Raw genomic sequence first — 27,997 nt, forward strand, 5'->3', positions numbered from 1 at the left:
CGGTCGACATGGTTTTAGACCGATCGAAATGCCACATGCCATGCCTGTGTTGGAGACTAATACTTCTCGAATCAGTGTGTGTGTACAATGTCTGTACATTTTCATGCAAATTTTTTGATGTGAGGTATGCATGTGTGAGCAGAAGAACTCCACCTTGGGGTTGATGAACCTTATGAAAGCTCCGGTGGAAGAGACCAGACAACTCCAGGCAGGGCCCGGAAAGCTGTCAAAAGGACTCGCCTACGGCTCTTGCCAATATATATCGACAACAACTACAGGTCACCTCCCACATCTCGGAAAAGATTAGGATACCCCTATCACTTGAGATTGAGATCTAAGCTCTAGCCATGTACGTGTATGTGTGTCCGACGACGCCTGATTACTGCATGCCTCGAGAAGAAGCTGGTTTTCTCATGCACGCGAAGTATTTCTTGTGTTGTGATTGAGATAATATGACCGGTAAACTCGTTTTGGAGTCATTTATTATGTTTTATTCGAATTAAAAGTATCCATTTAGAGGCAACCGAAATGAGAAGGTGGACAATCATCATTGGTAATACATCCAACTCATCATTAGTATTGCATCAAATTGGATACCTAAGAAAGGAAAGCAACAGGTGGTGGAAGAAGACGAACATGGCCATCGGTAACATTGATCTTGAGAGAGAGAGAGAGAGAGAGAGAGATTCCCTTAGGCTCTCTGCAATGCGTCTTTTCAACCTCAAACCCTATCTCCACAAAAGCATATAATGGTAGCCTCTGACCTCGCAAGAGATTCCCATCCGTCACAACGTCCAATCAAATCCTTTCCTCAGATCTGCTGGTTCAGCATATGGACCTGTATCTTACTGTAATCTTTTATTGGATCGATCGACTCATGCTATTACTCGATTAATCATTTCTTTGAATTGAAAGGTAGCTATCACAAACTTAACTATGTAATTAAATACCATAAAAATATACACAATAAAGTTTTATGTTCATAGATCCACCAAGCGGAAATTAAACATTAATTTACATTACTGGTCTCTGTTCTGTCGAGTTCATCATCATCATCATCATCACAAAATGACTGATACAAAGCAAGTCATAAGCCATGCATCTCAACATATGCCAGTCACGTTACATTCTACTACTCGGTGACTTGCTGCCCCTTCTTCCTGTAAGCATGAAAGATGTTGCATTACTGGAGCTGAACCAGCGAAGTACGAATATTGAGAACTACATGTCCCGACTTAGCCGCTCATCTCCAAGTCTCAAGTCAAATAATGATGCTAGCTGCATGCAGGTAACGCCATCATTTCATGCTGCTTTGATCTATATGTCCAGATATTGATGATGGCTCTCGAAACTAAGAGCGACTTGGAAGGTAGGCTCCCCTTTTGAGGGAGTACTCTATCATCCCTGTGCAGGTAGCAATGGGTCAAGCGTAAAAGTTTGATGGAATTATTGAATGGGTTCGTGAAGCAGATGCTATGCCATGGTTTCTTGGATGAAACTGGTGCGCAGCTTGTGAGGGTGGGGAAAGTATTCGTCTCTAAAGAAGATGCATGAATGGGTGAAATAGTTTAGTAGACAAATGTGGGCTAATTATCCTGTTTGACTGCTTGTCATCGACTCTCGTCTTTGCCTTTCTGCTAGCTTTCACCTGTGTAGAAAAGCTTGCTTACGAGCTCTTGGGCTAAGATTAATCGGTTCTTACTGTCATTAGTTATCGTATCGTCGTCTCTTCCTGCCGTCACGGTCAATAGTGAACCTTTAGAATCTGTGGCTGCAGAAACATTTCAATGCAGATATGATAGGATCGAATGAAAGATCTCCTGTCACCACAGGAAACTCACAGTATTAATGAATGGAAATGAGAAGAAGGTGATGCAGATAGATCAGGAAAGCACTGGAAAAGCTTCTTAGCTAGGTCTAAGTTGGGAAGCAGAGAGAGAGAGAGAGAGAGAGAGAGAGAGAGAGAGGAAGGTACAAGTACCGAGGTGATCAGTGTCTCATGGGTGGCTACCCAGTTTGGCTGTCCCACGAAGGAAGGGCAGAATCATGGAGAAGGGTTTGGTCTGCTCCCGCCCACCCCTTTCTATATCAATTAGTGTCACGTCAGGCTGATCTGGACAGCAGTGAATCTCCAGTGGATTCACGTCCCATCAACTCAGCAAACCTCCAATTTAATATGATATGATGATGATGATAATACGAATAATTCGTGTGGTTGGAAATCTCATGTTATTCCACATGAGAAGATGAACAGAAGACAATCATTGATCCCATGATAAGTATAATCATTTTTCTTAGTTACCTAATTCGTTTTTAAGCATATTATTTGTTCTCGTCGAGTTAGAATTTGGAAGGTATTGAGTCTAAATCAAACTGACAGGTGAATCAAAAGCTTCAATTTATTAGGGTGTGAGTCAGATCGATTACATGCAATTCGATTCTTTTATTTCTTTAAATATAATTTATATTCTTAGTTTATCTTTTTTTATATCAAACGCATGCATATTTTTCATAGTGCACATTCGAAAAATTCAATTACGAGATTATGCAAATAAATTGTTACCATCACCTAAAAATATGAGTTTTTATTTTATTAGTAGTTAGACGATAGAAAATCAAAATTTTCATTATGTAAGATTAATTATAAATATTTTTAAATTAATTTTAATTTAAATATAAACCTCCTTAAACATATATAAATTTATTTATTTTTACTTTTGAGATTGATTAATGAGAAATTTAGGAGAACTCACATGAAATATTTATAATAATAAATTTTAATTCACTAGTAATTTTTTATTTAAAATCCTAATCCTAATTATAATTATAATTAATTATTTAAATTAAATTCTTTTTTAGAATTATCTAAATCTCTTAATTAAATGTCATTATAAATATTATTTTCTTAATATTATTTAAGACTAATTTTTTAATATTATTTTATAAATCATTAGTCTAGATCGCTTTGATAATTACAAGACTAATGTAATAATATAAAATAAAATTTAAAATATCTTATAAATAATAAATTTTTTATTGTAATTCATATCACAAAAGTCTATACAGATAAAACTTAAAAAAATAAATTATAAATAATATTATAAAAATATCATTCTAATAATTATTGCAAGAGTCTTTCCAATTGATTCTAATACGCTGAGACAATGTTCATGTACGAAACATCTATGGAAAAGAACCCCACGAAAACACTCTCATAAAAGTTCTTTTGAATGATTTCTTTTTATTTTTATTCGTGCCGTATCATAAATTAGGAATTACATTTCTCGGCACCTCTCAATGAGATTGAGCCGTGAAGGGAGCTCCAATCTCTCTCTCTTTCTCTCTCTCTCTCTATCTATCTATCTCTACACCATCACATCATAAAATATGGCTAATACTGAAATGAGAATTCTTTTTATTTGGTGGAAGAGATTGTTAAGTTGGCAGGAAATGCCGCCTGATTTATACCTACACTTTCTTCTTCTTTTTGCACACTATCTCGTAAAGCTTTATATATATATACATATATATGTATATATATATATATATGTATATGTATATATATATATGTATGTATATGTATATGTATATGTATATGTATATGTATATGTATATGTATATGTATATGTATATGTATATGTATATATATATATATATATATATATATATATATATATATATATATATATATATATATATATATATATATATATATATATATATATATATATATATATATATATATATATATATACGTATAATAGACTGTTATCATGAGCCGCTTCTGTTCCACATTTCGCTGGTTTCACAGCTGAGCAGCTGTTACTCCTCTCCGCCGCAGAGGCACCGACACACATGACATACAACCATCGAACAGATAAGAACGTCGAGATGCTGGCGAAGGAGACGAGTACAAGTATGTCTCACCTCTTCCGTTCGGCCATGAGAGACGACCAAGTCTTTGTGCGTGCGTGTCGTCTTGGATCCATCTTCGCTTGATCCAGAAAACTCTTATTTGTCTTATCCAATTGCATGCGCTTCATGGAACTAAGACGCGGTGGGTGCGTCCTCCTGGCCTTGTTATTCTCCTTCTTTAGCTCCTCCTGCGGCCGGACATCGAGTGATGGATCGGCGTCCCGCTCGATAGATTCCCTGATTCGAGATCGTGCGTTTCACGAGCTGGTCCGGCGCCGCACCGGCGTGGCGTACCGCGTGCCCCTCCCGGCGAATTTGTCGGCCATGGAGGCTTCGGTTCTGCGGCTGAGGAGCAGCAGTCTGTGGAGGCGAGGAGCCAATCTGTGCGCATCCCACATTCCTCCAGGAACACTTGCAGTGCCTCACGTCAGGCGAGTCGTGGTCGTGTACCAGAACTGGAGAGGCATGTCGGCTTCGTACTTCGGCGTGCCGGGCTACGAACTTGCTGCTCCTGTCATCGGCCTCTTCCTTTACGACGCATCCGATAACGCAAGCTCGGCAGAGCTCGATCTCAGGGTGACGGAAGACCCGGTATCCATCAGATTCCCAGTCGCTGCACCGGATTCCTCGACGAGATGTGCTAGGTTCGAACGAGATGGGTCGGTGCATCTCCAGAATCCGGCATCAACAGGCGAGTGCACGGCGAGGAGCACAGGGCACTTCACGATCATCGTGCCGTCAGGGAGCTCTTCAGGCCACGCTCCTGCAAGGAAAGAGAAGAAGTGGAGGGTTTTGGCCATGGACATCGTCGTCGGAATGTTTGCCTTGGCTTTGGTGGTTCTGATGGGGGTGGGTATACGTAGACTGGTGAAGAAGAAGAGGACGATGAAGCAGATCGTGAGACATGCGGAAGAGAATGATGCACTGGGAGCTGCCTGTGTTGGGAAGAGCAGGATGCCATCGGCAGCGATGACTAGAACTCGGCCACGTATGGAGAACGAAGATGCACCCATGACATGAGATGGAAAGGAGAGATTGCTGGTGAAGTGTTCATAGGCCATTGTTTTGATTCGATTGGCTTTTCTTTCTTTAGAGTAGCATGGGATATAATTGAAGTTTTCAGTGTAGAGTTGAATTCAGATTGTGATGGAGTTTTTTCTTTTTAAGAGATTACTATTTACTATTTATAATCTTATTTTATTTTTTTTAACAATTTAATAATTTATTTTTTTATAAAATAAATATAATTATTCTTTTTCATCCTCCTTGGATAATTTTATTAAGGAAGCGACAAACAACGTCAAAACGATCAACGATAATGAGCATTGAGGACAACAAAAGATACTATCAGACAAACTAGGAAACCAAAACGAACGATCGACAAAAAAAAGTTAAAAGTACTATCCGACAAGCTAGGGAATCGAAGCGATCGACAACAATGAGTTAAAAGTATGATGCAAGATGTGCACGCGACAATAATAGGGGCATCAGGAAAAGAGAAAAATGATAAAATTAGAATTAGAGGAATAGAAAAAAAAATTAATTAATTTTTTAAGAGATTATGAATAATGGCTCAATAGTAAAGTTTTTTTTATTTTGATGAAGACACCCTCAAATTGTTACAAAAATAATTTGATCAAATATGAATTAAAATTTTCCAAAATTTATAATTAAATACTATAAAATTACAAAAAAAATAAAAGTAATATTAATCGTCTTGTAATCTTAGAATCATGTATTTTCCTTTTTTTTTAGAACTTCAGACTTTTTGTATTTGATTTTTTTTAATAACAGATGTGATCAAATCATTTTAATAAAAATCTAAAGACATTTTCATCCAAGTAGAAAATAATAATAATAAAAACAATAGTGGAGCCTTTTTTTTGTCTTTTTGGGTAAAATGCATATATATGCATGTAAAACAGGTAGTGACCAATCACATAATCCAACAAGAATCTGTAGCAATTGCATCGGTCCATTTATTGCCATATAAACCATGTTACTGAGGAGTTTGGAAAGAGAGAATGATGAACAGTCTCCAAAATTTTAGGGTTTGTGAATAGCTAACAAATTATTCAACAAATAATTTTTAAGTGGTTGAAACAAGATAAATAGATACACACTCAACAATGATGGCTGAGCCATCATTTATTTCTTGCTGAAATAAACATTTGGTATCACAGGAATTATTCAGTTGATCAAGCAGACGGCCTGGTCTTTTTATTACCAAATTCAATCAGCTAATCAAGCGATAACCTGGTCGAAAAGAAGCTTCCGAATCTGCAGAAAAAGGTAAAAAGGTGCTTTCTTGGTAAGTCAACGGCATACATATGATTGATGAAATTGGACCAACAATCAACTAATAGCCATTAGCTCATCAGGAGAGTCTGCTTTACATCAATGTGTGTATTAGGAAGGTAACAGAGAAACAGTAAACAAGTAAAGAAACCCAAAAAAGGATGACCAATTCACAGCATAATAAAGGGACAGGAATCCAACATGAGGCCCAATATGACTAGATTATGGTCAGAATAAACATTTCATTTATATTATTCCTTTCGGAATAAGCATTGGTGATGGGGTTCTCAAAAGATAAAGATTATTGAACTTGAACAAGTTCTGATCAAACATTGTTGAAATGTTTTTGGGGAGAAATCTTAAAAAATCCTAATGAGTGATGGCAAACCCTATTCTGGGGTCTCTCCACATTCCAGGGCAATATAAACTACAAATTAAAAAGATGAGATAGCCTGAGAATACTACTTCATAGGGTTGTTAAAATGGACAAGAATTAAATGCTACTGTTTAACAAATAATTGCTTCCTGGACATAGATATCTCTACTTTTCCTGAAATGGATCATGAATTGGGGGCTAGGAATGATGTTTTTCTTCAGCTAAATGCAGGTCAAGGCATTTATAAAAAAATTCTTGCAGTAGTTTGGGACGAGACAACATTTGCTAGATTTAAGAAAGTTAGTGTTATAATAGAACAACATCAAATTCAAAAAATAAAAGATACTAATGAAGAAAGTGAAAACCTCTGGAAGTTTCTTCCGAAACACGACGTCAAGTCTTGCATCAAGTGTGTTCTCACAGACAATTTTCCCATCTATAGAAGCCAAGACAACACCTCCAGAGCTGAAACACCAAAATAAATCATAAGTTAAATACTTTTACCTGGTAGCCAAAGTTTTCTGAAAATAGTCTCTCAAACAAAAGTAGACGAACTTAAGGATTGAGCCCCTAATTCTCATACAAATACCATAGCACTAAATGCTGTTGTGCACAACTTCAATCCAGAAATTATGAGCCCATTAGTTTTACAACAGGCAGGATAAGTGCAGGTAGGCAGTGCATAGAGGTAAAAGGAACATATCATTAAAGGTACAAAATAAAAATTTACTGCCATGGTTCACAGTTGACCTTGAAGGCATAATAAATTTAGCAAGACAATCGGAGGCTGTGGAATTTATTATGTGCATGTTCAGATCAACGAAGAATTGGGATGTGGATTATGCTTTTTTCCTAGTACAATCATTCTATAACTCATATTTGCCTTCAGAAATTAAGTTTCAGTTAAACTTAGGTTGACATTCTACGTTGTGCATTCTGAAAATGAATCATTAAATATCTTGTGGAACAATCATTTTTCATTTGATTGAAGATAAACTCAAGATATGTCTCAGATTTTAGTCTTTCTGCTCTCTAAGATAATGTATCTTTCAATTTAACAGATTTTATTTACTCCTGCTAGGCAAATTTGCTATAGAGTAAACTGTGCAACTAGAGTGCAGCTTGATTAAAAAAACTAACATTCTTACGATAAGACATTCTCAAAAATGTCAAATTTTGAATAAGATGTAAGGACGAACATTGTCTTACAAGTTGTTACAAGTCATTGCAATATGGATACAAAACACAGTAAGGTGGGTGCATGGTCTAAAATAATGATCAGACAATAAGTACAGACCCATATTTGAGCCTCCGACCAGGCACCTGTAATCGATCATATAACTTGGTACTCATTAGTATGCTACTCACTTCTTACTATTTTTCAGTGACATCAGATGGTATATGTTGGTATCTACTTTGTTATTGGAACCACATTGGTTCGAGCGGTTGCAAAAGTCAGTATCATTATAATGGTAGAAAATGGTACGAGTCCTATAGAACATCTTCAACATCGATATTGGCAGTAGGTGGCAAGATGGTTATGAAAATTATACGTAAGAGAGATTACCAGTAGGGGCCATGAGCATTATGATGGCTAGGAGCAGGTGGCAAGAAAGTTTTATTATCTACGACAATTTCAGGAGGATGAACATTTGCTTTCTTTGTGTATTCTTCCTTTGCTGGATTTAAAACAGACTCCACAAGATGAAGATCATCCTTGCGACAGCGCAACAAGACAGCTGGCTCTTTCAATCTTAGCAAGCTCTGAAGGACAAGAATTGTCAGTCTTGTGGCAAAATATTGAAAGATAGCTAAAGACAAATCAATAAATGAAGGAAGAAAACATTATTGTCATACTGATCAGAAAAATCAGCATAAAGTAACACCGAAGCATCTGAAACTATAGGTGCTTGAGCATTTGCAATAAAGTTTAGCAATTTATGCAGCTATGATTGAAGATAATGGCCAGAGTGCAGCACAGTATATGAAGTAGCATATACCAATTTGAAGAACCATCTTTATGCAACATCGACTCTGAAAACACATACAATTAGCATTTTAGCATTATCTTAACCTGGACAATCAGCTCTTTCAGAAGCTTTTGGTAAGCTTTTTGATTAACACTGACAAGCAGGAGTTCCTTTGCAGCAGCCTCCTTCATGGAGCTGACTAAATCATCCTGCGCTTGAAGAACTTCAATACGAGAAGCATTCAGCTGCATTGAGTACTCACTGTAAAAACAATATATTGCACTGTCAAACCATGAGCGAAAATCAAATGTCAAAAGTAGCAATCTACAACACAAATATCTGCATTGTGCTTGTGTACATGCAGGTATAATTATGTCAAGCACAATTAAACAATAGAGCCGATATTATCACTTAGATCTTTATTGGGTTCGTTGCAGTTTGCAGGAGTAATGTTGCATGGTAGGGACCTTGTGTATTGGGCTGCGCTTCTTACAGATTTAGATTAGTATAATAACTCAGACACTCAGGTGTCATGTGAAAGGTAATTCGTTAACACTTTTGTCTAGATATTTACTCCTTTTTTACCCCCCAAGAGACATCAAATATGATGAAACTAATATCATAAAATCAGTTTCAAACTTTTAGATGGTTAACAAGTAGCATTTTCAACACACATTCACAAGCTTCAGATTTACGTGATCTCGCAAATTTTTGTTCATTTAGTACAGGGTTTCAGAAAGGCACCGTGGAATCTATGCATACATGAATTCAGCAAAGTAACAAATAACAGTACATTAAAAAAATTATCTTAGAGTAAGACTTCAAATCAACTCAAAAAGAAAGTTGAGGTGGGATAAAAAGTATGATTGTTTAGTTTTACAATCCCAGTCATTCTGACTTTGGGTTATTCAAGAATTTAAAGAAAGCATGTCAACTTACTGATTTAATCTTCTAGTTCTATTATTTCTTATATACACTTTATATCAGAGTTACAGAAAGATGGATCATGAAAGAAAATACCCCCATAATATCACATAACACAGTTGGATTCATAACAACTATTATAAAAGGCTCAAGTACAGAAAGTCTCCACCATGCTGCCCAGTGCAGCTGGCCTACCAGCAGCATGTTTGCTTTCATGCATGCTCTGCTCAGATATAATTGCGGCAGACACATGGGCATGCTTACTAATGGACAAGCAATGACACGGCATGGGCACTAAATTGGAAAGTAAAAGGGGTAAAACTTTCACTGAATTTCAGGTGAAGTTATTTTGCAGAACAATTGTATAACTCTATACATAATGACTTGTAATTCAGAGATCTTGAGATGGCAGTTCAGGATGGGCAATAGTTGTACGGAAAACAGAAATGTTAAACACATACATTTTCTTTCGAATTTCTACTTGCTTCTCTTTCCTTTCATATTCTTGCCTGATCTTCTTCTTTTCAGCCTCAACAAGTTGCAGCTTTTCGATGTTGAATTCCTGCAAGATCCAAAATGTATGAAACAATGTTTTGAAAAGCAACATTTCCAAGTGTGAAAAGTACACACAAATGACAGGATGTGAGACCACTAATGCAGCCAAGACTGTAAATACTACTTTATTAATGCACCTTTACTTGACGATCAATGTAGCCAACTAAATGAAAGTTATAATGTATGACATCATCCAGAAAGATGTGAAAACAATCAAACTAGTCTCTTCAGCACTTCAAATACATTTCTCTGTTCTTCCTTTCTCATGCAATCGATGTAAGCCCTCGCAAACAAACAAGTTGGTATGATGGCTAATATGCTACAATTAACAAGAGTATCTATCATCACTGCATCTAGAGAACAACTTGTCCTTTAACAGGCGTCTCTTCGATCAGCACATAATGCAATCCAAAACAATCATACAATATTTCTTGCATTCAACACCAATCGAGAAAAACAGATTGAAGAATGTATTATAAAGGAAATTAATGTCTCGGAAGAAGACAATGAGGATAGTCAATCCCTGGATGATCTATCGATATACATGCATCGTAATTGCAACCTATTACAGCCCGAAAGGAATACCATTGACGCTGAAGATAACATCAACAACACCTAAAGAATGCGTAAAAGCTCATCGAAAAATTCCATTCCATAAAAGTCTACAACGATCGACCCTTTCGATCAAAGGAAAAAGAAGAGAACAATCGGAAGCCGGAATTGCGATAGGAAAATAAGAAATTGCGAGAGATCCGAGGGGATCTAAAGGACAAATGGGGTTTGCAGGAGGGACCTCCTCGGCGGCGACGGAGATCTCGTTGGCCTTCTCCTCAGCCTCCTGGCGGATGAACCGCACCATCTGCTGGATCTGCTTGGAGACATCGGCGTCGTTCATGTTCGGTTGGATGCTACAGGCGACTCCTTCTCTGGATCGATCGGGAGGAGCGGGAGGAGGGAGAGGGGAAATGCGAGAGGACCGAGAAGCGAGGAACGATCGATGTGGATGGCTGAATTCGGTGCGTTTATTTGTAAGAGCTAAAGCCCATTAACGGCCCAATTTTAGATCGTCGCCGTGTATTAAGCCCAGCAGCCCAGATAGCATGGACCAGGGACAGCCAAGTTCTGATAATAGCTCCAGCCCTAACTCTCCGTGAGTCGAGGTTGGGGGAAGGAATCCAAGACTCCCTCGCCGCAGGTAGCGCTTCTCAGTTCTCCCTCGTTCGGCCTTTCCTTTCATTTTTCTAATCCACTAATATATTTCTTCTCGATCGATCTCTTGGTCTTTTGATCGATCTTTGTTTTTTTGGGGGTTTGTGGGGATCAGGATCAGGACCAGGACTAGGTCTTCGGCGATGGCTTCCAAACGGATCCTCAAAGAGCTCAAGGATCTCCAGAAGGATCCCCCCACATCCTGCAGCGCAGGTATCTCGGTTTCCGCTGTCTCCGGTCTCCTACTCCTGTGATTCTCTTCCTCCCGTCATCATTTCGATCTTGATGTGGTTGCTAACTTCTTAGGCATCTTGTTTTGCTAGTTCTCTTTCTGAGAAGTTATCGTCTTGCTTATTTTTTGTGGTTGGAATCCATCATCATTTCGATCTTGTGATTCACATTCCTCAGCGCCCTCCCTTCTCCGCCTTTGTATAGGTTTAGAAGGCGCTCTCTTGACATCAGTGCATTCATCACATCTCATGTTCCCCATCTGTTGCGCTGGAAAAACACTACCTTTGCCAACACATACTATGGATAGCTTAGATTATGTGATAAGGATTTTATTGAGATTGAGGGGACTGAGTCAGATGTGTGCCCTGCATTATGTGTGCGTGCTTCACACAACTTGAGTCTCCTAGTGGAAATGGTCTTTGGGTCACCAGGCCGAAGTTGCGATTAGAATGGAAGAAAATTAAATATGATGCAAGTTTGAGGAGGCAAATTATACTGTGCATTCACTTTTGGTAATTTAATCTATGCATGATTCTTGGAGTTCTGTGTCAAATCTTAGAAATAAGGTGTGGGTTGTTCAATTGTGGTCTTCAACGTGCAATTCCGAAGGTGATATGTGTGATACGGGTTGACTTTGACAGTATGCACGTTGTCCATAGTGTCAACCTCCTATCCCTTGGTAGATCAAGTTATCATTATTAATATATTAAACAGTTCATCTCTTTTCAAGCATCTATAGGGGATGAATGTTCGTTCTAATGGCAGCCAATTGGCACTGGCTTTGTTGAAGTTTGGAAAGATTATTAATTTCTTTCATGCAGTTTGGTTGTCATGTACTTTCATACTTGATGCTGTGTTTGGATGCTGATGAATGGAGTGAGCTCTTCTTTTCCAGGCTTCAAGTACAAAATTTTGGCACTTGGATTGATGATTCTTCCATATTCTTCCAAATGAATCAGGAGGATTAGGAAGGCTTGCACTAAAACTCCTTATGTATCTATGGCGATTGCAGAACTGACAGACTTGTTTGATTTTCAAATTGTGTTCTCTTCGATGCACATGGGGGGTTTCCTGAAAACTTGCCCTCCTATCTTGAAAGACTACTTCATGTGGCTCTCTTCTTTATGAAAAAATGGAACAGATATATCATCTTAATACATAATAGATAAACATTGTAAGGAAATCAAAAAGTGATGCAAAATGGAGGGCCTGTAAAACTACGATAAAGCTTTATCCTGCCCAAGAATGTGATGATAATTTGAGATGTGATGACGTAAATTGGATTTATGCATATCATCTTTATACTTAATAGATAAACATGTCAAAAAAGAAGCTTTATTGGATTTATGCATATCTTGATGCGAGTAATATTTGACTAAGAAGTTCTAAGGTATGATTTAGGTCTGCAATAACAGGCTATTTAATCGTGTGATTAGTGTATTTAATGATGATTTTATCATAATTTGATATATATTGGATCAAAATTATGTATTTAATATTTCTTTTATATGTTTCACATATTTATGATGAAAAAATAGGTAAAATAGGTTTCATATATTTGACACTATTCTTAACTAATTTACATTGATTTTGTTTATACTAAATATATATTTATTTCTAACTTAAAAACCCTATCCTAACTTTTTTTTTTTCAGGTATTTTTGAAGGATTTTACGTCTAAATTAGGCATACCGCTCGGTATGCCCCGGCATTTTGCTTGGTATGCCTTGGTGTATCGCTCGGTACGTCCTGACATATCGCTCGGTATGTCGTACCATACTGTATCGATCAAAGCTCGGTACATCGGTACGGTACAAAATTTTAATCCTTATTTTGAGCAATCTAAAAGAAGGTACTGTGCAAGGGGGTGGAATTACCCCAAGGATGTCTTTTCTAAGTCTATCTGTCATAGACACCCGGAACATTGTTTAATGAATTGAGTCGAGTCACAACGCATACATTCTCATTTGATTTTAATGTGCTTGTATATGTTTTAACTGTCTCCTATCATCTTTCTTCTTTAATGAGGCATTTTCTATATTAAGTTGTTAAAAACATGTTATACATGCAACATTCTCTGACATGCCAGTGTCAGAGAATTGAGTCACAACGTATACATTCAACATACACTCGGAACACTGTTTAATGAATTGAGTCACAACATATACATTTTCATTTGATTTTAATGTGCTTGTATATGTTTTAACCGTCTCCTATCATCTTTCTTCTTTAATGAGGTATTTTCTATATTTTAAGTTGTTAAAAATATGTTATACATGCAACATTCTCTGACATGCTAGTGAACTTTGTAGATGTGGTTGGGTAAAGTTTTAAAATCATGCCAATGTTGTATAACCTAACTTGTATGTGGATTTCAGATTATGATTGTATATTCTATAGAAAGATTCTGCATGGATTGGCATTTTACAGGTCCAGTGGCTGAAGATATGTTTCATTGGCAAGCAACGATAATGGGTCCACCTGACAGTCCATATGCAGGGGGAGTCTTTCTAGTTACTATACATTTTCCTCCGGATTACCCATTCAAACCACCTAAGGTATCATCAAACACTAAATTTTTAGTATTACGATAACTTTTTACCTTTCTCGATGTTGCCATCTATTTATCTTTTGGCATGTGTTCTCTACAAATTCACCGAGTAAAACATTCTCCCATTCACCAAACAACCTTGTAAACATTATAATATTCATAAAAACTGATTCCTCACTAACATATGCTATTGCATGACTAGTGCCACATCATGTGTACATTTGAACAAATACGTGCTATTACATGATGAGTGCCACATCATGTGTACATTTGAAGAAATACTTCCATTCAACATATTGTTTACCCATATATCATGTGGTCGTTCCTGGGAAGCTAGAGATTCTGTTGACATCTCTGATAGAGCTATAAACTTAAAATTCTGTTACCCAAGGAAGAGTATTCTATTTGAGAACACTTCATATGTTCCTCGTAAGGAATTCACACACCTGATAAATAGCCCTACATTTATCAAGTGTTAAGCATGACCTGAGTTTTCCATCTATTTCAGCATTTATTGTTCACAGTTTGATTTACTTCAATCATTTTGTCAAAAATTCCATCTAATTAAAGATCAGTTAAAAGACCAGATGTAGCTATTAATGCACAAAATGTGGGCTTAAGATGTGCTTTTGCGCTTAATGCAGTTGTTTTAGTCTAGAATGTATCTTGCTAACTTGAACAACCTGCTTTTGTAATAATTGATTGTGTTGGCTACGCAACAAATTTCAGCAATCATTTGTGCCATTTTCCAACTCATCATGTTTGTGTTCTGCAGGTTGCTTTCAGGACCAAGGTTTTCCATCCAAACATCAATAGCAATGGAAGCATTTGTCTCGACATTTTGAAGGAACAATGGAGTCCGGCATTAACCATTTCCAAGGTTTCTTTTCTCTCTTATTTTGTGGTTTGTTATATATCAAGTTGGCTGCTCAGTGTGGAAAATTCATCGGAGGAATTACTGCCTGTACTCCTAGTTACAAAGGATCAGAGAGTAGATGATCATTTTAAACAATCCTGTACCCCTTTTTTGCTACTTCAATTTCCTCTTCTGGATCGGTAAAATCAAGGGTAATCTTGGCCTGGGAACTAGGAGATCTCAAGTATAATCTAGTCGTGGATACATGGTTGTGTCCAAACAAAGCGACTTTATGTAGCCATTGTTAGAGGCCAGTTTGTTTGCTACAATAACCTCCATGATCGGAGGCAAATTAGTGATCAGCTCATTTGAGTTGTTTAAGAAATTTAGATCTTGTGCAGAGTTTAAACATGTTTTATTTGCATCAACAGAAAGTAGTGATAACCCTTTTTTCCATTCTTTCTTAACTTTTTTTTAGTTAAAATGAGTTTTATTGTGCCTTCTGCCAGGTACTGTTGTCGATCTGCTCCCTTTTAACAGATCCAAACCCAGATGATCCATTGGTTCCGGAGATTGCCCATATGTACAAGACCGACAGAGCCAAGTACGAGGCGACTGCAAGGAGCTGGACGCAGAAGTACGCAATGGGTTAGAACCAGAAAAGGTGGAAGGTTATCGGGGACCCTATCAAATGTGTCTGTTGTTTGTAGGAATGAAATAACCTATATCTATGTCATTTAACCTTTCAAAGACGAGAAAAGAAAGCTTTATCAAGCTATCCGGAACAACGATTTCAGATGGTTGTATTTGATTGTTGCCATAGGTTTTAATATCAGAACCATAAGATTATTCCTTGGATTTTGTTCCTTTGTTTTGAGGAAAGGTAGTCATGAATATATAGCCAGATAGTTATGAGTAGAAACTGTAATATAATGTAAAATGCATGCACTAAATTATGCCAACTGGAATGAAGCTATTCATCTCTTTGCCCTAAAGCAACCTATTATGGTATTGGTAATTACAACATATTATGATCTGTGATGTGTGTTTTAAAAATCTGATATATTTTTTTTATGGACAAAGATTTTTGTTTTGTAAATATTAATGTTTTAAGTATGTGACAGGTAAGTGATATGCTGCATAGAGGATTAGCTTCAAAACTCTCTATTGATTTCAAGGTCAAAATAATTAGTATAAAGATAGTTGTTGCACTAAATGGGTGATTTCAAAATCACTATGATTTACGGATAGCCTTTTGTTGATATAACAGTTTTTTATAATTAAAATTTCATGTAACATATGTAATAAGGCACCATGGAGATGTCATTTTCTTTGTTCAATCGGAAAATATATTTTAGATGAAAAAATATTTTTATATCTTAGATAGAAAGATGGAATATATATATATATATATATATATATATATATATATATATATATATATATATATATATATATATCTTAGATATAAAGAGTTTTTGTATTATGAAGAAAAAAATATTTTTATTCGTGAATCGTTTCGATAGAAGATAAGATGAGAAAAAATAATTTAAGTTGATATAAGTACGAAGATGAAAGTGAAAATATAAAATTATTAATATTAGTGATACGAGAAAAAAAGATAAAATTTTTTTAATAAAAATTATAAATAAATATTTAAATATTTTAAACTTATAACATTATATATATATATATATATATATATATATATATATATATATATATATATATATATATATATATATATATATATATATATATATATGAATAGCACTATAAAAAATTTATGTAACCGATCTCAAGTAATTAAAATTTTTTATTTTATTTGTTGTTGTTCCATACAGAGAGCTCTTGTAATCTTGCAGTTACTGATAATACATAGAATATAAGAAAAAGTGAATATTGATGAAACATTTGCCTTGTGGACAGGTCATCCAATGTAAAACATGCAGCTTAAGAAAAGCTCATAAAAAAAGCATCAGCAACATGAGAAACAAGAATATTTAGGATAAATTAACAAGATAATTCAGTTGAAAGAGTCCAAATCTTAAATACAACCAACAAAACAACTCCTCCCTCCCTCCCTCACAAACATAAAGAGCTACCCAAAGGCTTAGAAGAGCTCGTGGGGGGAGAAGGCATCCGAGGGGTGGATGAGGTAGGTCAGGACCAGGGCCACCAGCATTAGCAAATAAGCAATCCCCTGGTCAATCGATGTCCCTGCCCAAAAATAAAAGGAAACTGTATATGAATCCATCGTGTAGATCTAACAATATTTCTGCTTCTCGTAAACAAGAAATTATCTGGCTCCTACATGTAATCAACTATGCACTTGCAGTAGGAGATCTTGATATGATGACAATAAGAAAAGAACCTTGGCATTGTCACTAAAATGTTCACAGGATTCAACACTATGTTCAAGTGTTCTATTTTAAAGATGTAATTTTATATGTGCAAAAGAACAACGGAAATCTGCAGAAAGAACCATCACCAGAATCCGAATGGGAAAGGGAACGTGTTTAGCACAAATCAGAGCAAAAAGGTCCGATCTTTGGCTTATAAGATGATCGAACACACAATAACAAAAGAAAAGAAAGATCAAATCACCGTCGCTGGTAGGCGAGGGGGCGGGAGCCTGCGCCTGGACGGCCGGGAGAACGATCGCGAAGGCGAGAACCATAATGGCCACCAAAGTTCTAGGGATCGCCGCCATCTCCGCCGCGATCTCCCTCTGCTTCGTGAATGATCAATAAAAAGCGAGTAACAGCCCCGATCTCTCTCTCTCTCTCTCTCTCTCTCTCTCTCTCTCTGGGTGAATCAGAGACGAGGAGGAGAGAGATCCGGCGGACACGAGATGAGTCGAATCGCTTCCCCGGTACGAGAGGGCGGAAAGCTTCGGGCTTTTATCGGTCGGGGCATCGGTAACTAACCATCGACGTTGTGGTCCCCCGCGCTCCGCGGGGCCCAATAGACCCGCATTCGAACCGGCACGCCCGGACCGGGTCATGCCCAACCTACGATCTACCATATCATCTTACATTGGACCGAAATCGAGCAAATAGAAGTGACGCTTGTCCTCTTATTGGGCCGGGTATGAACGGCCCATGGGTCTATTCGGCCCATTAAGAGACCAATTCGATGGATGCTTGCCCTCACCCTCTTTTCCCATAAACGTATTGAATACTTTGGGCCCAATTAATTATTTTCTTGATCCCATCACGTGATCTATTGGTGGCCTCCACTTGTGTTCTCTTAAACAACAATGCATTCACCGATTCCCAACTCCATCCCATCTTTTTGATTCTGTGGGTAGCTTCCCACCACCTCCTTCATGTCACATCAGAAGCACCTTTGGAGGCAAAAAAACATGTTGCTTTTCCTGATTGGATATTCTAAATCCACTGGATTTGGTGGATGGCATCTGTATCGCAAATGACTTGTGTGTCACGACAAAGACCTCATCAGGTACGTGGACGAATTAGCAGTCGAGCAGCAAAAGAGGAAGAAGACATTGGTGAGCTGAGGAGGCACCAATTTTTGTGCCGGTGCTAATCCAGCCTTGCAACCCACTTTTCTCTCCTTTCTACTCTGCTTGATGTTATGCTTCTTAACCCTCACTGATCCAAAAGTGAAGCCAGTCGATCGGTGAGTTATGTGTACGAAAGTTATCGTTTTGTGCAACGGGACTCGACAAACCACAATGCTAGATGTGATAGAATATTACGAATAATTCTCATGAATCGAATCACGAAAGCAATCTTCTCCGTTCAAAAAACATCGGACAAACCGATCTTTCTTGAGTCTCGTAGTAATAAAAGTATTGTTGACGAACTCAAATCAAACATGAATCCTATTCTTACGATGAAAAATAAATCAAACATGAATCCAAATCAAAATATATGGTAAAAAATTGTTAGAAAATTTGATATTATTATGATCTCAAACTTCATTGTCATACTAATCCATTCGCGAAGCTTTTTCTACTATTAGTGGTAAAATCAATGGCATTAAAAGATGTAAAATCAATGGCATTAATGGTCCAATCATGTTCGATATCCCAATAAGATTTCACTATAGAAACATTATAAGATATAATGATTAATGGAACTTGGGCTTAAAACTTGGTCTTACTTCACTCTTTCCACGTAGACGTTTAACATATAATATTGGGCTTTAGAGTTGATAGTATTTAGTATTATATAACAATCTTTGGCAAATTCATTATATATATATATATATATGATGAGTGATTAATTAAAAATATATTATCGGTCATATCGAGAAGTAAAGAAGGAAAATATCCGCTTATAAGAAAGAAAAATTTACTAGAACATAAAGTTCAATAGAAATTATAATGTTCTCTTCAACTACAATAAAGGAGGGTAACACAAATGTGACCATCTTCTCATGGTCGTCAAGCGGCCAAATCGATCTTCACTGTGAAGAACGTCAGCTATGACATATTTTAACGAGGAATGTGCAACTCGCCATGTTATGTTATGCTTATCGTCAGGAGCTTTAAATCGTATTGGACTATTAATGGCGATGAGTTTGGGAGGACAATGAGAGAGGAGGCACTATGATGTCATACAACTATTTCATTAGCTTGTCGCAATTGGGATGCACAAACGTCTTGTAGCGACACATGGAATCATCCACAAGCCATTGTATCAAACTAATGCTATTAAACAAATCGATAAGCTGTTCTCAAACGCTAATTAATTATGTTTGATGTCGCCCGCAATCATCTCTCTTCCACATAGGATAAAGTAGGGGGAGTTGAAGTGTCATAGATCTTACCTTTGTATAAAAGAAAATATTTTTTATGGAAGAAACATTTTAATTGATTTCTTTTCCAACATTTGAAGCTTATGTAACAATCTTAATCGATGGATTTGATTAGTGTAATATTTTTCTAATCCTAAGTGATAGGAGAGAACCGACTAAAAATATTACACGAATGATCCATAATTTTTTAGATCGATTGTGCTACTCGTTTAATCTAATTCGAAAATCTGACTTGTGCATCGGAGTGATCGCATTATTCAAAGGTGACATCCGATAATAACAATATTTAATGATCGGAGTAGGTTTAATTAACTTGGGGAGCAGTTGAGTAGTTGATTGAGTACGGCTCACGACAACATGCATTAGGAAATGGGAGTAGCAAAGAAAGGTAGTATGCGAGTCTCTAACTTATCCATTTGCCAAATATGATATAATATTACATATTATTAATTAACTCGTCGATTTTCCAACGATCAATACGTATGCTTAAACTTTGTCTTCGTGCATGCATGAAACAATTGGCAATTGGCAATACGTATGCATGGACTTATAGGCATGTCTTAAAGTTCATGACTTGCTCGACGGCTCGTGTTTCCTATTAATTCGGCTTCATTCATGTGTTGATGGATATATTTGGTTAGCTTACATGAAACTTTGATTAAGATAAGAAAGATTTTAAGTGCTCGTCGGAGTTGTGATTCACATGACCATACAGTCGGCGCCATGTTTGTCCTTCTCGTCTCCTCTTCACCACCACTCCCTTCACTCGAGTCTTTCCAAACTCTCCTTTTCACCGCGACTTAAGCCATGACTTGGCTCACGAACGAGGATGTGGCACCAATCACAAGACTTGTACGACAATGAATGCAATGGACTGTGATTGATTCCTCAACCATACTATATGTGTCTTCTTCGTAAGTATGTGAGCATCCAATATTTATTTTAGGAGTTCATGATAATTATTTTTTGATACTTATTTTTTGGATAAATATGATATCCAAATCTCTCCTAAACATGCAATTTATTTGCTTTTTCACTCATACATAATAAATATTATCAAAACCCACCTCATAAAAACAAGAATATTAAATATATTTGTAGAAAGAACTTGTAAGTTTCAACTTATAGTTAATATGAAAGCCACAAATCTTAAAGAAATATTTTTTATTTCGTTGTGTAAACACCATCAATGTTGTTTTATATACTCATACATCTGTGAGCACCTCAATTTTATTAACCATTAGAGAGAGAGAGACAGAGAGAGAGAGAGAGAGAGATACATACATGTCATAGTATGAGCATTATGGACAAATATGTGCTTGTGGACAAGTGAAAGCTTTTCACGAGAAAAAAAGACTCAGATATATCCAAACAATTATAGAGAATTGTTTACATCGAACACATGATTTCATATGAGAATCGACCCCATTATTGTTGGAATCCTTTGGGATACACTTGAAGCTGTTTGTTCCACCAGTACTCTCTGAATCATATCCATATACAACGAATGCAATGTTTTGCTCCACATACATGGAATGTAAAGTTGGGCTGTCCTCGTCCTTGTTCATCTCCAGATTCATCCCCCTATCATCCATCTTGATGCACAGACTTCTCCATCAATCATCCATCTTGATGTACCGGTAGAGATTCATCCATCTTTCTGCTGTACAAATGATCATATATATATATATATATATATATATATATATATATATATATATATATATATATATATATATTTATATCAAATATAGTATGCATGACACTTACATGTCATAATTATGAAATTATCTATTTATTTTCTTTTATTTTATATATTTATTTCATTTAATAAATCTTGAATAATTTTCTCATCTGATCTCACGTATCTTTTTACTGTTGCACTAACATTAACTATCATATAAGATATTCTCATATTCAACGAATAAACAGTATAAGGATCTTATCGTGAACAAGCAAACAAAGAAGAAGATGACAAGCATAGGAATAAGTAAATATTATACACACCGTGAGGTGCAAGGACAGAAGAATAGGCCAATCGTATGGAATGCAGTGTGCGAAAGGAACACTCATGTGGCATTATTACCATGTTAGCTTCATGTCCGATGGTTGGCCAAAGGGACCAAAGTCTATCTATAGTGTTGGGTGACCCTAATGAGAATCTTACACTAATGTTTTCCATGTCATCTGCCGGCAAAAGGTTAATCTTTTCAGTGGCTGATGTTATCAGTCCCCACTCTTATCCGATCGGTCCCTACACTCCAACTAGTATGGTGACATTATCTATCTTTTATGGAGAGTGCATTTGTTCCTTTCTTAGCTCTCTTAAATTTTCATATTATAATTTTTAATAATTATCGATCGAGATTTTTAAGTGGAAGGACAAAATGATTTGAGCTAAACGTAACATGTCACGTCTTAACTAATAATAATAAAAAAAGATAAGATCATGCGATTCGAAAGACGATAAAGGTTCCATTATCATGCCTAATATCTTTATAATACCAACATATATCTATGGCAAGTACATATTATATTAATCATCCAATTGCTTTGGGTGGAACTAATACACTAGCACATGAGGTGCACCAATCCAATAGAAAAATGGGACATCAAAGTTGTCATGTGGAATGGGGTCTTTGCAACCTTGACCTAACTAATGAGGGTGCAAATCTTCTACGAGCTCAGCTTATCATATGGAAATGTCCTGTGGATCAGATGCATTAATGTATACTTAATTGGAACCATAAGCGTAAGTATAGGAGTCCAGTAGAATACTATCATTAGGACAAGAGGAATAGTTTTGGTCGGATTGCATGCGTACGATCTACAGCAGATTAAGTTGCTGCTCCCCCGTGATCGACGTAGACGACACAAGTCAAGGGTTATCGTTGTCGTCCTCCTCATTTACTCGAGGAAAAGTAGTGTGTTTGTGGGTCACAATGGCTGTATTATTATTGTTGCTAATGGAAGCACCCTAATGCTCGCAGTGCTCATCTCATTCAAAGCACCAAGTGGAATCTTCCTCCCTCTCTTTCTCTCTCTCTCTATCTCTCTCTCATTTAATATTCCCTCACTTGCTGTGATGCCAAGAAGTCTTCTTCTAAGTGCAATTTTGAGGTAAGAAAAGAGAGCCCCACTAAAATAATTCATGGGTACTTTTTTTTTTCTAATTATTTTGTATTGTCCTATCGTTTGGGATTGAACTAATTATATATTACTTTCTATAATTAGTTATCATTAGTATTTTTATCGTTATATTTTTTAAAAAATATATTAAGATCTTTATATTTATAAAAATATAATATTTAATCTTATTTCTACTCACGTCATCGTCACTGCTAATAGAAATACCATACGTGTTCAATAATAAATTGAAGATAGATAGAATAAGTCAACCTTACATCACAAAAACCAAAACCTAATATGTAATTAATCCTTTGGAACTAGAAAAATATCAACCTCACATCACGTAAGGATCAATCCTATCAACTTTTATTTTAGTCCATCTTGAAATATAATAAATTTTAAAAAAATAATATCTAAATTTATTGATGCACATTTTAAGGATTTTTAAATATAATTCAGAAAATATTTATATCATCATATAACAATATTTATGCATAAAATTCATATAATAAAATTTTAAATTCTTAGTCTTTAAGAAGTAAATCCGATACATCATATAAAAATTATGTCAGTGTCATGTTGCATTCCTTAACTAAATTTGAATATATATATATATATATATATATATATATGTATGTATATATATATATATATGTGTATGTATATATATATATGTGTATGTATATATATATATACAATTTTTGGAGGATATTTCTATTAAAACACGTATGCAAAGGGCTTCGCACGCACTACAAATACGAAGCTTTGCTTCTCCCACCGGAGCAACGGTTGACGCAACAGGCCAAGGCCTGTAAGGGCAGAAAGGAAGAGTAGAAAGCCGTGCTTTCGCCTCTCTTGATCACGGTTCGCTCGCGGGGTAGAGAGAAAGGTGAGAGATTGATGCTTGTATAATATTACTTTCGCTTGGTTTCTTCCGCTTGGCCCTTCTTCCGAAAGGAATCGATGCCTCGGGTATCGAGGGGTCGCGCGAGTCATTATATATTCGTACTTCGATCTGAGATCGGAAGCGACGGAGAGGGTGGGTAAACAGGCGAGGGGGCGATTTCTGGTGGCTGGATTTCTTATTAGATCGAGCAGTTTCGTCGGTAGGTGTCCAAAGGCGCGACCTTTGATGGATTTTTGTACCTGTTCATCGAAGAGTCCTTGGGTCACTGGTCGCAAGTTTGATTTTTGATGCGATTGCTTGATTCGAAGGTGGTGGTTGCTTGAATGCGTTTTGATGTTGTTGTGGTCCATTTCCTTTCTATTATTATTCAGAGACCCTTTTATTCGGTTTAAGAAAGATAGGTAATGCCCGGTTTGCCTTTTTCCTTATTTGCTTTCTATCAAGTTCTGTTCTGTGTTCATATTTTTGCGCACAGCATGCTTTTTTCTTCCGTTTTTGTCTCTTTCTGTACGGGAATTGTACTTTTCTGATGTTTTCTTCGACATTTTTATGGATTCATTTGTATGGATTTCTACCTCACATGCCATCGCCCCCGGTACTTGGAGTTTGTCTTTGGAACGTTGAATTGCCTTTCTACAATCTGATTCTTTTGCTTCTGTATCACTTTTATTTCATGTCTAATCGAAAATAGTCGAAGTCTCTGATCTCGTACGAGTCACTTAAAGTTTTTGATGTATTGCTGCTCTTTGGTCTGTAAACTCTGTTCAAATGGTGTTATTCCTCCTTTTGACATGATTTTTTCTCACTTGTGGTAGCTGGTTTGGAGGTTTCCCTCTGTATCATCCGAGAAGATGAGAGTTTTTAGCCTCGAGAGCGTTATAGAGGAATTTGAAGCGTTGACGAACGATGCTGGACGGCTCCAGACAGAGTCTCTCCGAAAGATTCTGGAGCAAAATGGCGAAGCAGAGTACTTGCGGAACTTAGGCCTCGGAGGAAGAACTGACCCGGAGAGCTTCAGAGCTTGCGTCCCTTTGGTCACTCATAGAGATCTGGAGCCTTATATTCAGAGGATAGCCGATGGTGATACTTCTGTTCTCACGGGGAAGCCTATAACTTCAATTTCACTCAGGTGGAGCTTTTCGACTCATTCATCTTTTTCATGTGGCCTTCCAAGGTTCTGGTCTTGCTCAATTTTGAGAAGCTTAATTTTGCTTTTCTTGCCACAGTTCTGGTACCACACAAGGCAAACCCAAGTTTTTACCATTCAATGATGAGCTAGTTCAGTCCACAATGCAGATATATCGGACTTCATTTGCATTCAGAAACCGGTACGGGGGGCTTGAACCCATCAAGGATTACTTCTTCTGATTGCACTATGTTTTGCGTCTGATCTCTTTACAAAGTTGCATTTTCCTTGATTTCCTAGGAACATCACCACTGCTAATATAAATTTCAAACATCTGAGTTCAGGAATGGCCTAGTTGATGTCATGTGTTCTTCTTTTTGCTTACTTTAGTATGGAAGCTGAACTTTACTTGATGACATATCGTCTTGATCGAATGTTATATTTGCAGAGAATATCCAATCGGAGATGGAAAAGCTCTGCAGTTCATCTATAGCAGCAGGCAGGTAAAAACTAAAGGAGGCCTTATTGCGACAACAGCTACAACCAATGTGTACAGAAGTGAACAATTCAAGCGCACCATGAAGGATATCCAGTCTCAATGCACTAGTCCTGATGAAGTTATATTTGGTCCAGATTTCTGGCAGTCCTTATATTGCCACCTCCTTTGCGGGCTGATCTACTCAAACGAAGTGCAGATCATATCTTCCACCTTTGCTCACAGCATAGTTCATGCTTTTCGAACACTTGAGCAGGTGTGGGAGGAGCTGTGCATGGATATTAGAGAAGGAGTTCTCTCGAGCAGAATCACTGTCCCATCTATACGTTCAGCTGTTTCTAAGCTTTTAATCCCCAATCCCAGCCTAGCAGACTCTATATACAACAAGTGTGTGAGATTAAGCAACTGGTATGGCGTGATTCCAGAGCTTTGGCCCAATGCCAAGTATGTCTATGGCATTATGACCGGATCTATGGAACCGTACTTGAAGAAATTAAGGCATTATGCAGGAAGCCTACCCCTCATGAGTGCTGACTATGGATCTTCAGAAGGATGGATCGGTGCTAACGTAAATCCTAGTTTAATTCCTGAGTTGGCAACCTTTGCAGTGCTTCCTAACATTGGCTACTTCGAGTTCATCCCTTTAGAGAAACCTGAGGAGCAGGAGCAGGAGCAGGAGCTGGAGAATAGTGCCTCCACCATTCACTATATAGAATCTGAGCCAGTTGGCCTGACTGAAGTTGAAATTGGCAAGGAGTATGAAATTATTGTTACCAATTTTGCAGGTATTACCATGTTATGCTTTTCTCATTTATCTATTTTCTTGTTCATTTCCTATGATGTGCCTTTTTTGTGATGTAATCTGAAATTTATATTTAAGAAAATACCAGTGACATGATACCAAACTTTTGAAGAAAAGAAAGACCAGTGCAAACAAAAGATGAGCTGTTTTTTGGAGTCAATTGGTTGATAAAACAATAATATCTTCTTTTATGTAATTATTGTCTGTTAAATACCTTCAAAGAAATGAGTGTGTTTGCACTGATGAGTCAATTTCTTCTGACATTTTGTTCCCTTTAGACCATGTGTATCATCAAACACAAAGGAATCTTGGTCAATGAGATGATGATATGAGGAAAGGCAGACATCTAAGTGATGCCTGCTCAGTAATTTTGAGAAAAAAGTACTGATTTTACTTCGATGGCTAATTTGCAAGAAAAGATTGTCTTGAATAATTTTCAATGACATAAGTCCATTTTCTCTTACTTGCTGCTGTTTAAGGTCAGACATAGATTGTGTAGATATTATCGAGTTTAGTTTCTGACTGTTTGTTTAAACTCAAGTCGGCTGGCTGTCGGTTGTTAATTGTCTCTAGATAATGCAAATTGTGAGTCTCTGAGCTATCAATCTCACCAAATGGACTGTTTGTTCTTGCTTTTTTGTTGGGATTCTACACAAAAAAGGGTTGCTCTCACCAATCTGAGATTGGGTAGGATCAACATATACAGTCTGATCCATATAGAAAAACCATTTTGAAACTTGAATTTTGGTAACAAGGTTAGATTACACTCAGCTCTGCAGCTTTATCTCATGATACTGACTTGCTATGACTTACACGAGTTAACTACTTCCTTTGGTCGATCTGTCTTCTTCTTGGATATATATGTTTGAATGGTCAAAATGTGGATGACAGCTATAACAGATGATAGGTTAATATAAAGCAGGCTGAAAATTGCAATACACAATAAAGTAAACAGATCACAACATTTACTAATATAGTTTGACTCCTGTAATTTCTTTCTTTAAAGCAGGCTGAAAGTTTGCATTTCATACTTTTGGTATGGTATTTAGCACTAATCGATAAGCATCCTGTGGCAGGTTTGTATCGGTATAGGTTGGGAGATGTGGTTAGGGTAGCTGGCTTTCACAACTCTACACCAGAGCTTCAATTCGTATGCAGGAGAAGCCTGGTGCTGAGCATCAATATCGACAAGAATACCGAGAAAGACCTGCAGTTGGCTGTCGAAGAAGCAGCGAAGCTCTTGGCCGCGGAAAAGCTCGAGGTTGTGGATTTCACGAGCCATGTTGACACTTCAACGGAGCCTGGACATTACGTTATCTTCTGGGAGTTGAGCTCCGACACAACTGAGGAGGTTCTTCGCAGCTGCTGCAATTGCTTAGACCTCGCCTTTGTCGATGCTGGCTACATCGGATCTAGAAAGGTTGGCACCATTGGACCTCTCGAGCTTCGTGTTGTACGCAAGAAAACATTCGAGAGGATCTTGGAGCATTTCCTCGGACTTGGGGCTGCCATGAACCAGTTCAAGACACCACGCTTCGTCAGCCTGTCGAACAGCAAGGTCTTGCAGATCTTGTGTAGGAATGTCACTAGGTGCTACTTCAGTACTGCCTATGACATCTAAAACTCGTGTATCATCCTCTTCTGTGATTCGTCTTTCCTTTCTCTGTAATCCTTTTAGCTTATCAAGTTCCTCGACGGTCCTACTTAGTTCCTCCTGTAAATCTTCATGGCTGTAGCACAAGAACAGTGGTGTACTATTGCAGTTGCAATGTGAATGTAGGATCACAGTGCTTTTGCCGATTTCAGTTCATTGAAGTGGATTTCTGGCATTACCCTTTGGATTTGGAGTGCATATTTTGGAATG

At 37.1% G+C, this 27,997-nt stretch overlaps 5 protein-coding genes across 7 annotated transcripts; 3 read left to right on the top strand and 2 right to left on the bottom strand.

Moving 5' to 3' along the window:
• Positions 1-4,041: 4,041 nt before the first annotated feature.
• LOC135672039 (uncharacterized) lies at positions 4,042-4,935 on the top strand. Its single transcript, XM_065180495.1, has one exon. It carries the CDS (start codon positions 4,042-4,044, stop codon positions 4,933-4,935), a length of 894 nt encoding a protein of 297 aa, XP_065036567.1.
• Positions 4,936-5,872: 937 nt separating this feature from the next.
• On the bottom strand, positions 5,873-11,043 carry LOC135644230 (V-type proton ATPase subunit E-like). The gene is made up of 6 exons (XM_065161706.1): positions 10,832-11,043; positions 9,945-10,045; positions 8,664-8,820; positions 8,157-8,353; positions 6,955-7,054; positions 5,873-6,195 (listed from the first exon to the last, which is right to left on the bottom strand). The coding sequence occupies exons 1-6, from the start codon at positions 10,931-10,933 to the stop codon at positions 6,160-6,162; spliced, it is 693 nt and encodes a 230-aa protein (XP_065017778.1). The 5' UTR covers positions 10,934-11,043; the 3' UTR covers positions 5,873-6,159.
• A 92-nt stretch (positions 11,044-11,135) lies between these two features.
• On the top strand, positions 11,136-15,743 carry LOC103980942 (ubiquitin-conjugating enzyme E2 28). Its single transcript, XM_065161714.1, has 5 exons — positions 11,136-11,233; positions 11,363-11,460; positions 13,909-14,036; positions 14,805-14,909; positions 15,395-15,743. The coding sequence occupies exons 2-5, from the start codon at positions 11,391-11,393 to the stop codon at positions 15,536-15,538; spliced, it is 447 nt and encodes a 148-aa protein (XP_065017786.1). The 5' UTR covers positions 11,136-11,233; positions 11,363-11,390; the 3' UTR covers positions 15,539-15,743.
• Positions 15,744-16,872: 1,129 nt separating this feature from the next.
• On the bottom strand, positions 16,873-17,774 carry LOC103980943 (arabinogalactan protein 20). The gene is made up of 2 exons (XM_009397480.3): positions 17,493-17,774; positions 16,873-17,105 (listed from the first exon to the last, which is right to left on the bottom strand). Exons 1-2 carry the CDS (start codon positions 17,596-17,598, stop codon positions 16,999-17,001), a joined length of 213 nt encoding a protein of 70 aa, XP_009395755.1. The 5' UTR covers positions 17,599-17,774; the 3' UTR covers positions 16,873-16,998.
• Positions 17,775-23,543: 5,769 nt separating this feature from the next.
• LOC135586439 (jasmonoyl--L-amino acid synthetase GH3.5-like) lies at positions 23,544-27,938 on the top strand. 3 transcript variants are annotated; one of them, XM_065161736.1, is made up of 5 exons: positions 23,544-23,691; positions 24,525-24,838; positions 24,936-25,037; positions 25,284-26,116; positions 27,210-27,938. In XM_065161736.1, exons 2-5 carry the CDS (start codon positions 24,561-24,563, stop codon positions 27,752-27,754), a joined length of 1,758 nt encoding a protein of 585 aa, XP_065017808.1. In that variant the 5' UTR covers positions 23,544-23,691; positions 24,525-24,560; the 3' UTR covers positions 27,755-27,938. The 3 variants fall into 3 exon arrangements, with proteins under 3 accessions (XP_065017808.1, XP_065017814.1, XP_065017819.1); XM_065161742.1 differs by lacking the exon at positions 23,544-23,691 and adding an exon at positions 23,755-23,908; XM_065161747.1 differs by lacking the exon at positions 23,544-23,691 and adding an exon at positions 23,933-24,110.
• Positions 27,939-27,997: the final 59 nt, after the last annotated feature.

The sequence above is a fragment of the Musa acuminata genome, chromosome BXJ1-4 (genome assembly GCF_036884655.1).
Source record: "Musa acuminata AAA Group cultivar baxijiao chromosome BXJ1-4, Cavendish_Baxijiao_AAA, whole genome shotgun sequence".
In the NCBI taxonomy this organism is placed as follows: Eukaryota; Viridiplantae; Streptophyta; class Magnoliopsida; order Zingiberales; family Musaceae; genus Musa; species Musa acuminata.

Coding starts and splice junctions, on each gene's coding strand:
- LOC103980943 (XM_009397480.3), bottom strand. CDS start 17,598: ATGGCGGCGATCCCTAGAACTTTGGTGGCCATTATGGTTCTCGCCTTC. Junction 17,106..17,492: donor CCCCTCGCCTACCAGCGACG/GTGATTTGATCT, acceptor ATTTTTGGGCAG/GGACATCGATTGACCAGGGG.
- LOC103980942 (XM_065161714.1), top strand. CDS start 11,391: ATGGCTTCCAAACGGATCCTCAAAGAGCTCAAGGATCTCCAGAAGGAT. Junction 11,461..13,908: donor CCCCACATCCTGCAGCGCAG/GTATCTCGGTTT, acceptor GGCATTTTACAG/GTCCAGTGGCTGAAGATATG. Junction 14,910..15,394: donor CGGCATTAACCATTTCCAAG/GTTTCTTTTCTC, acceptor GCCTTCTGCCAG/GTACTGTTGTCGATCTGCTC.
- LOC135672039 (XM_065180495.1), top strand. CDS start 4,042: ATGGAACTAAGACGCGGTGGGTGCGTCCTCCTGGCCTTGTTATTCTCC.
- LOC135644230 (XM_065161706.1), bottom strand. CDS start 10,933: ATGAACGACGCCGATGTCTCCAAGCAGATCCAGCAGATGGTGCGGTTC. Junction 7,055..8,156: donor AATGCTCATGGCCCCTACTG/GTAATCTCTCTT, acceptor TTGGTGTTTCAG/CTCTGGAGGTGTTGTCTTGG. Junction 6,196..6,954: donor TTCGGAAGAAACTTCCAGAG/GTTTTCACTTTC, acceptor CTTTTTCTGCAG/ATTCGGAAGCTTCTTTTCGA.
- LOC135586439 (XM_065161736.1), top strand. CDS start 24,561: ATGAGAGTTTTTAGCCTCGAGAGCGTTATAGAGGAATTTGAAGCGTTG. Junction 25,038..25,283: donor TCATTTGCATTCAGAAACCG/GTACGGGGGGCT, acceptor TTATATTTGCAG/AGAATATCCAATCGGAGATG. Junction 26,117..27,209: donor TATTGTTACCAATTTTGCAG/GTATTACCATGT, acceptor ATCCTGTGGCAG/GTTTGTATCGGTATAGGTTG.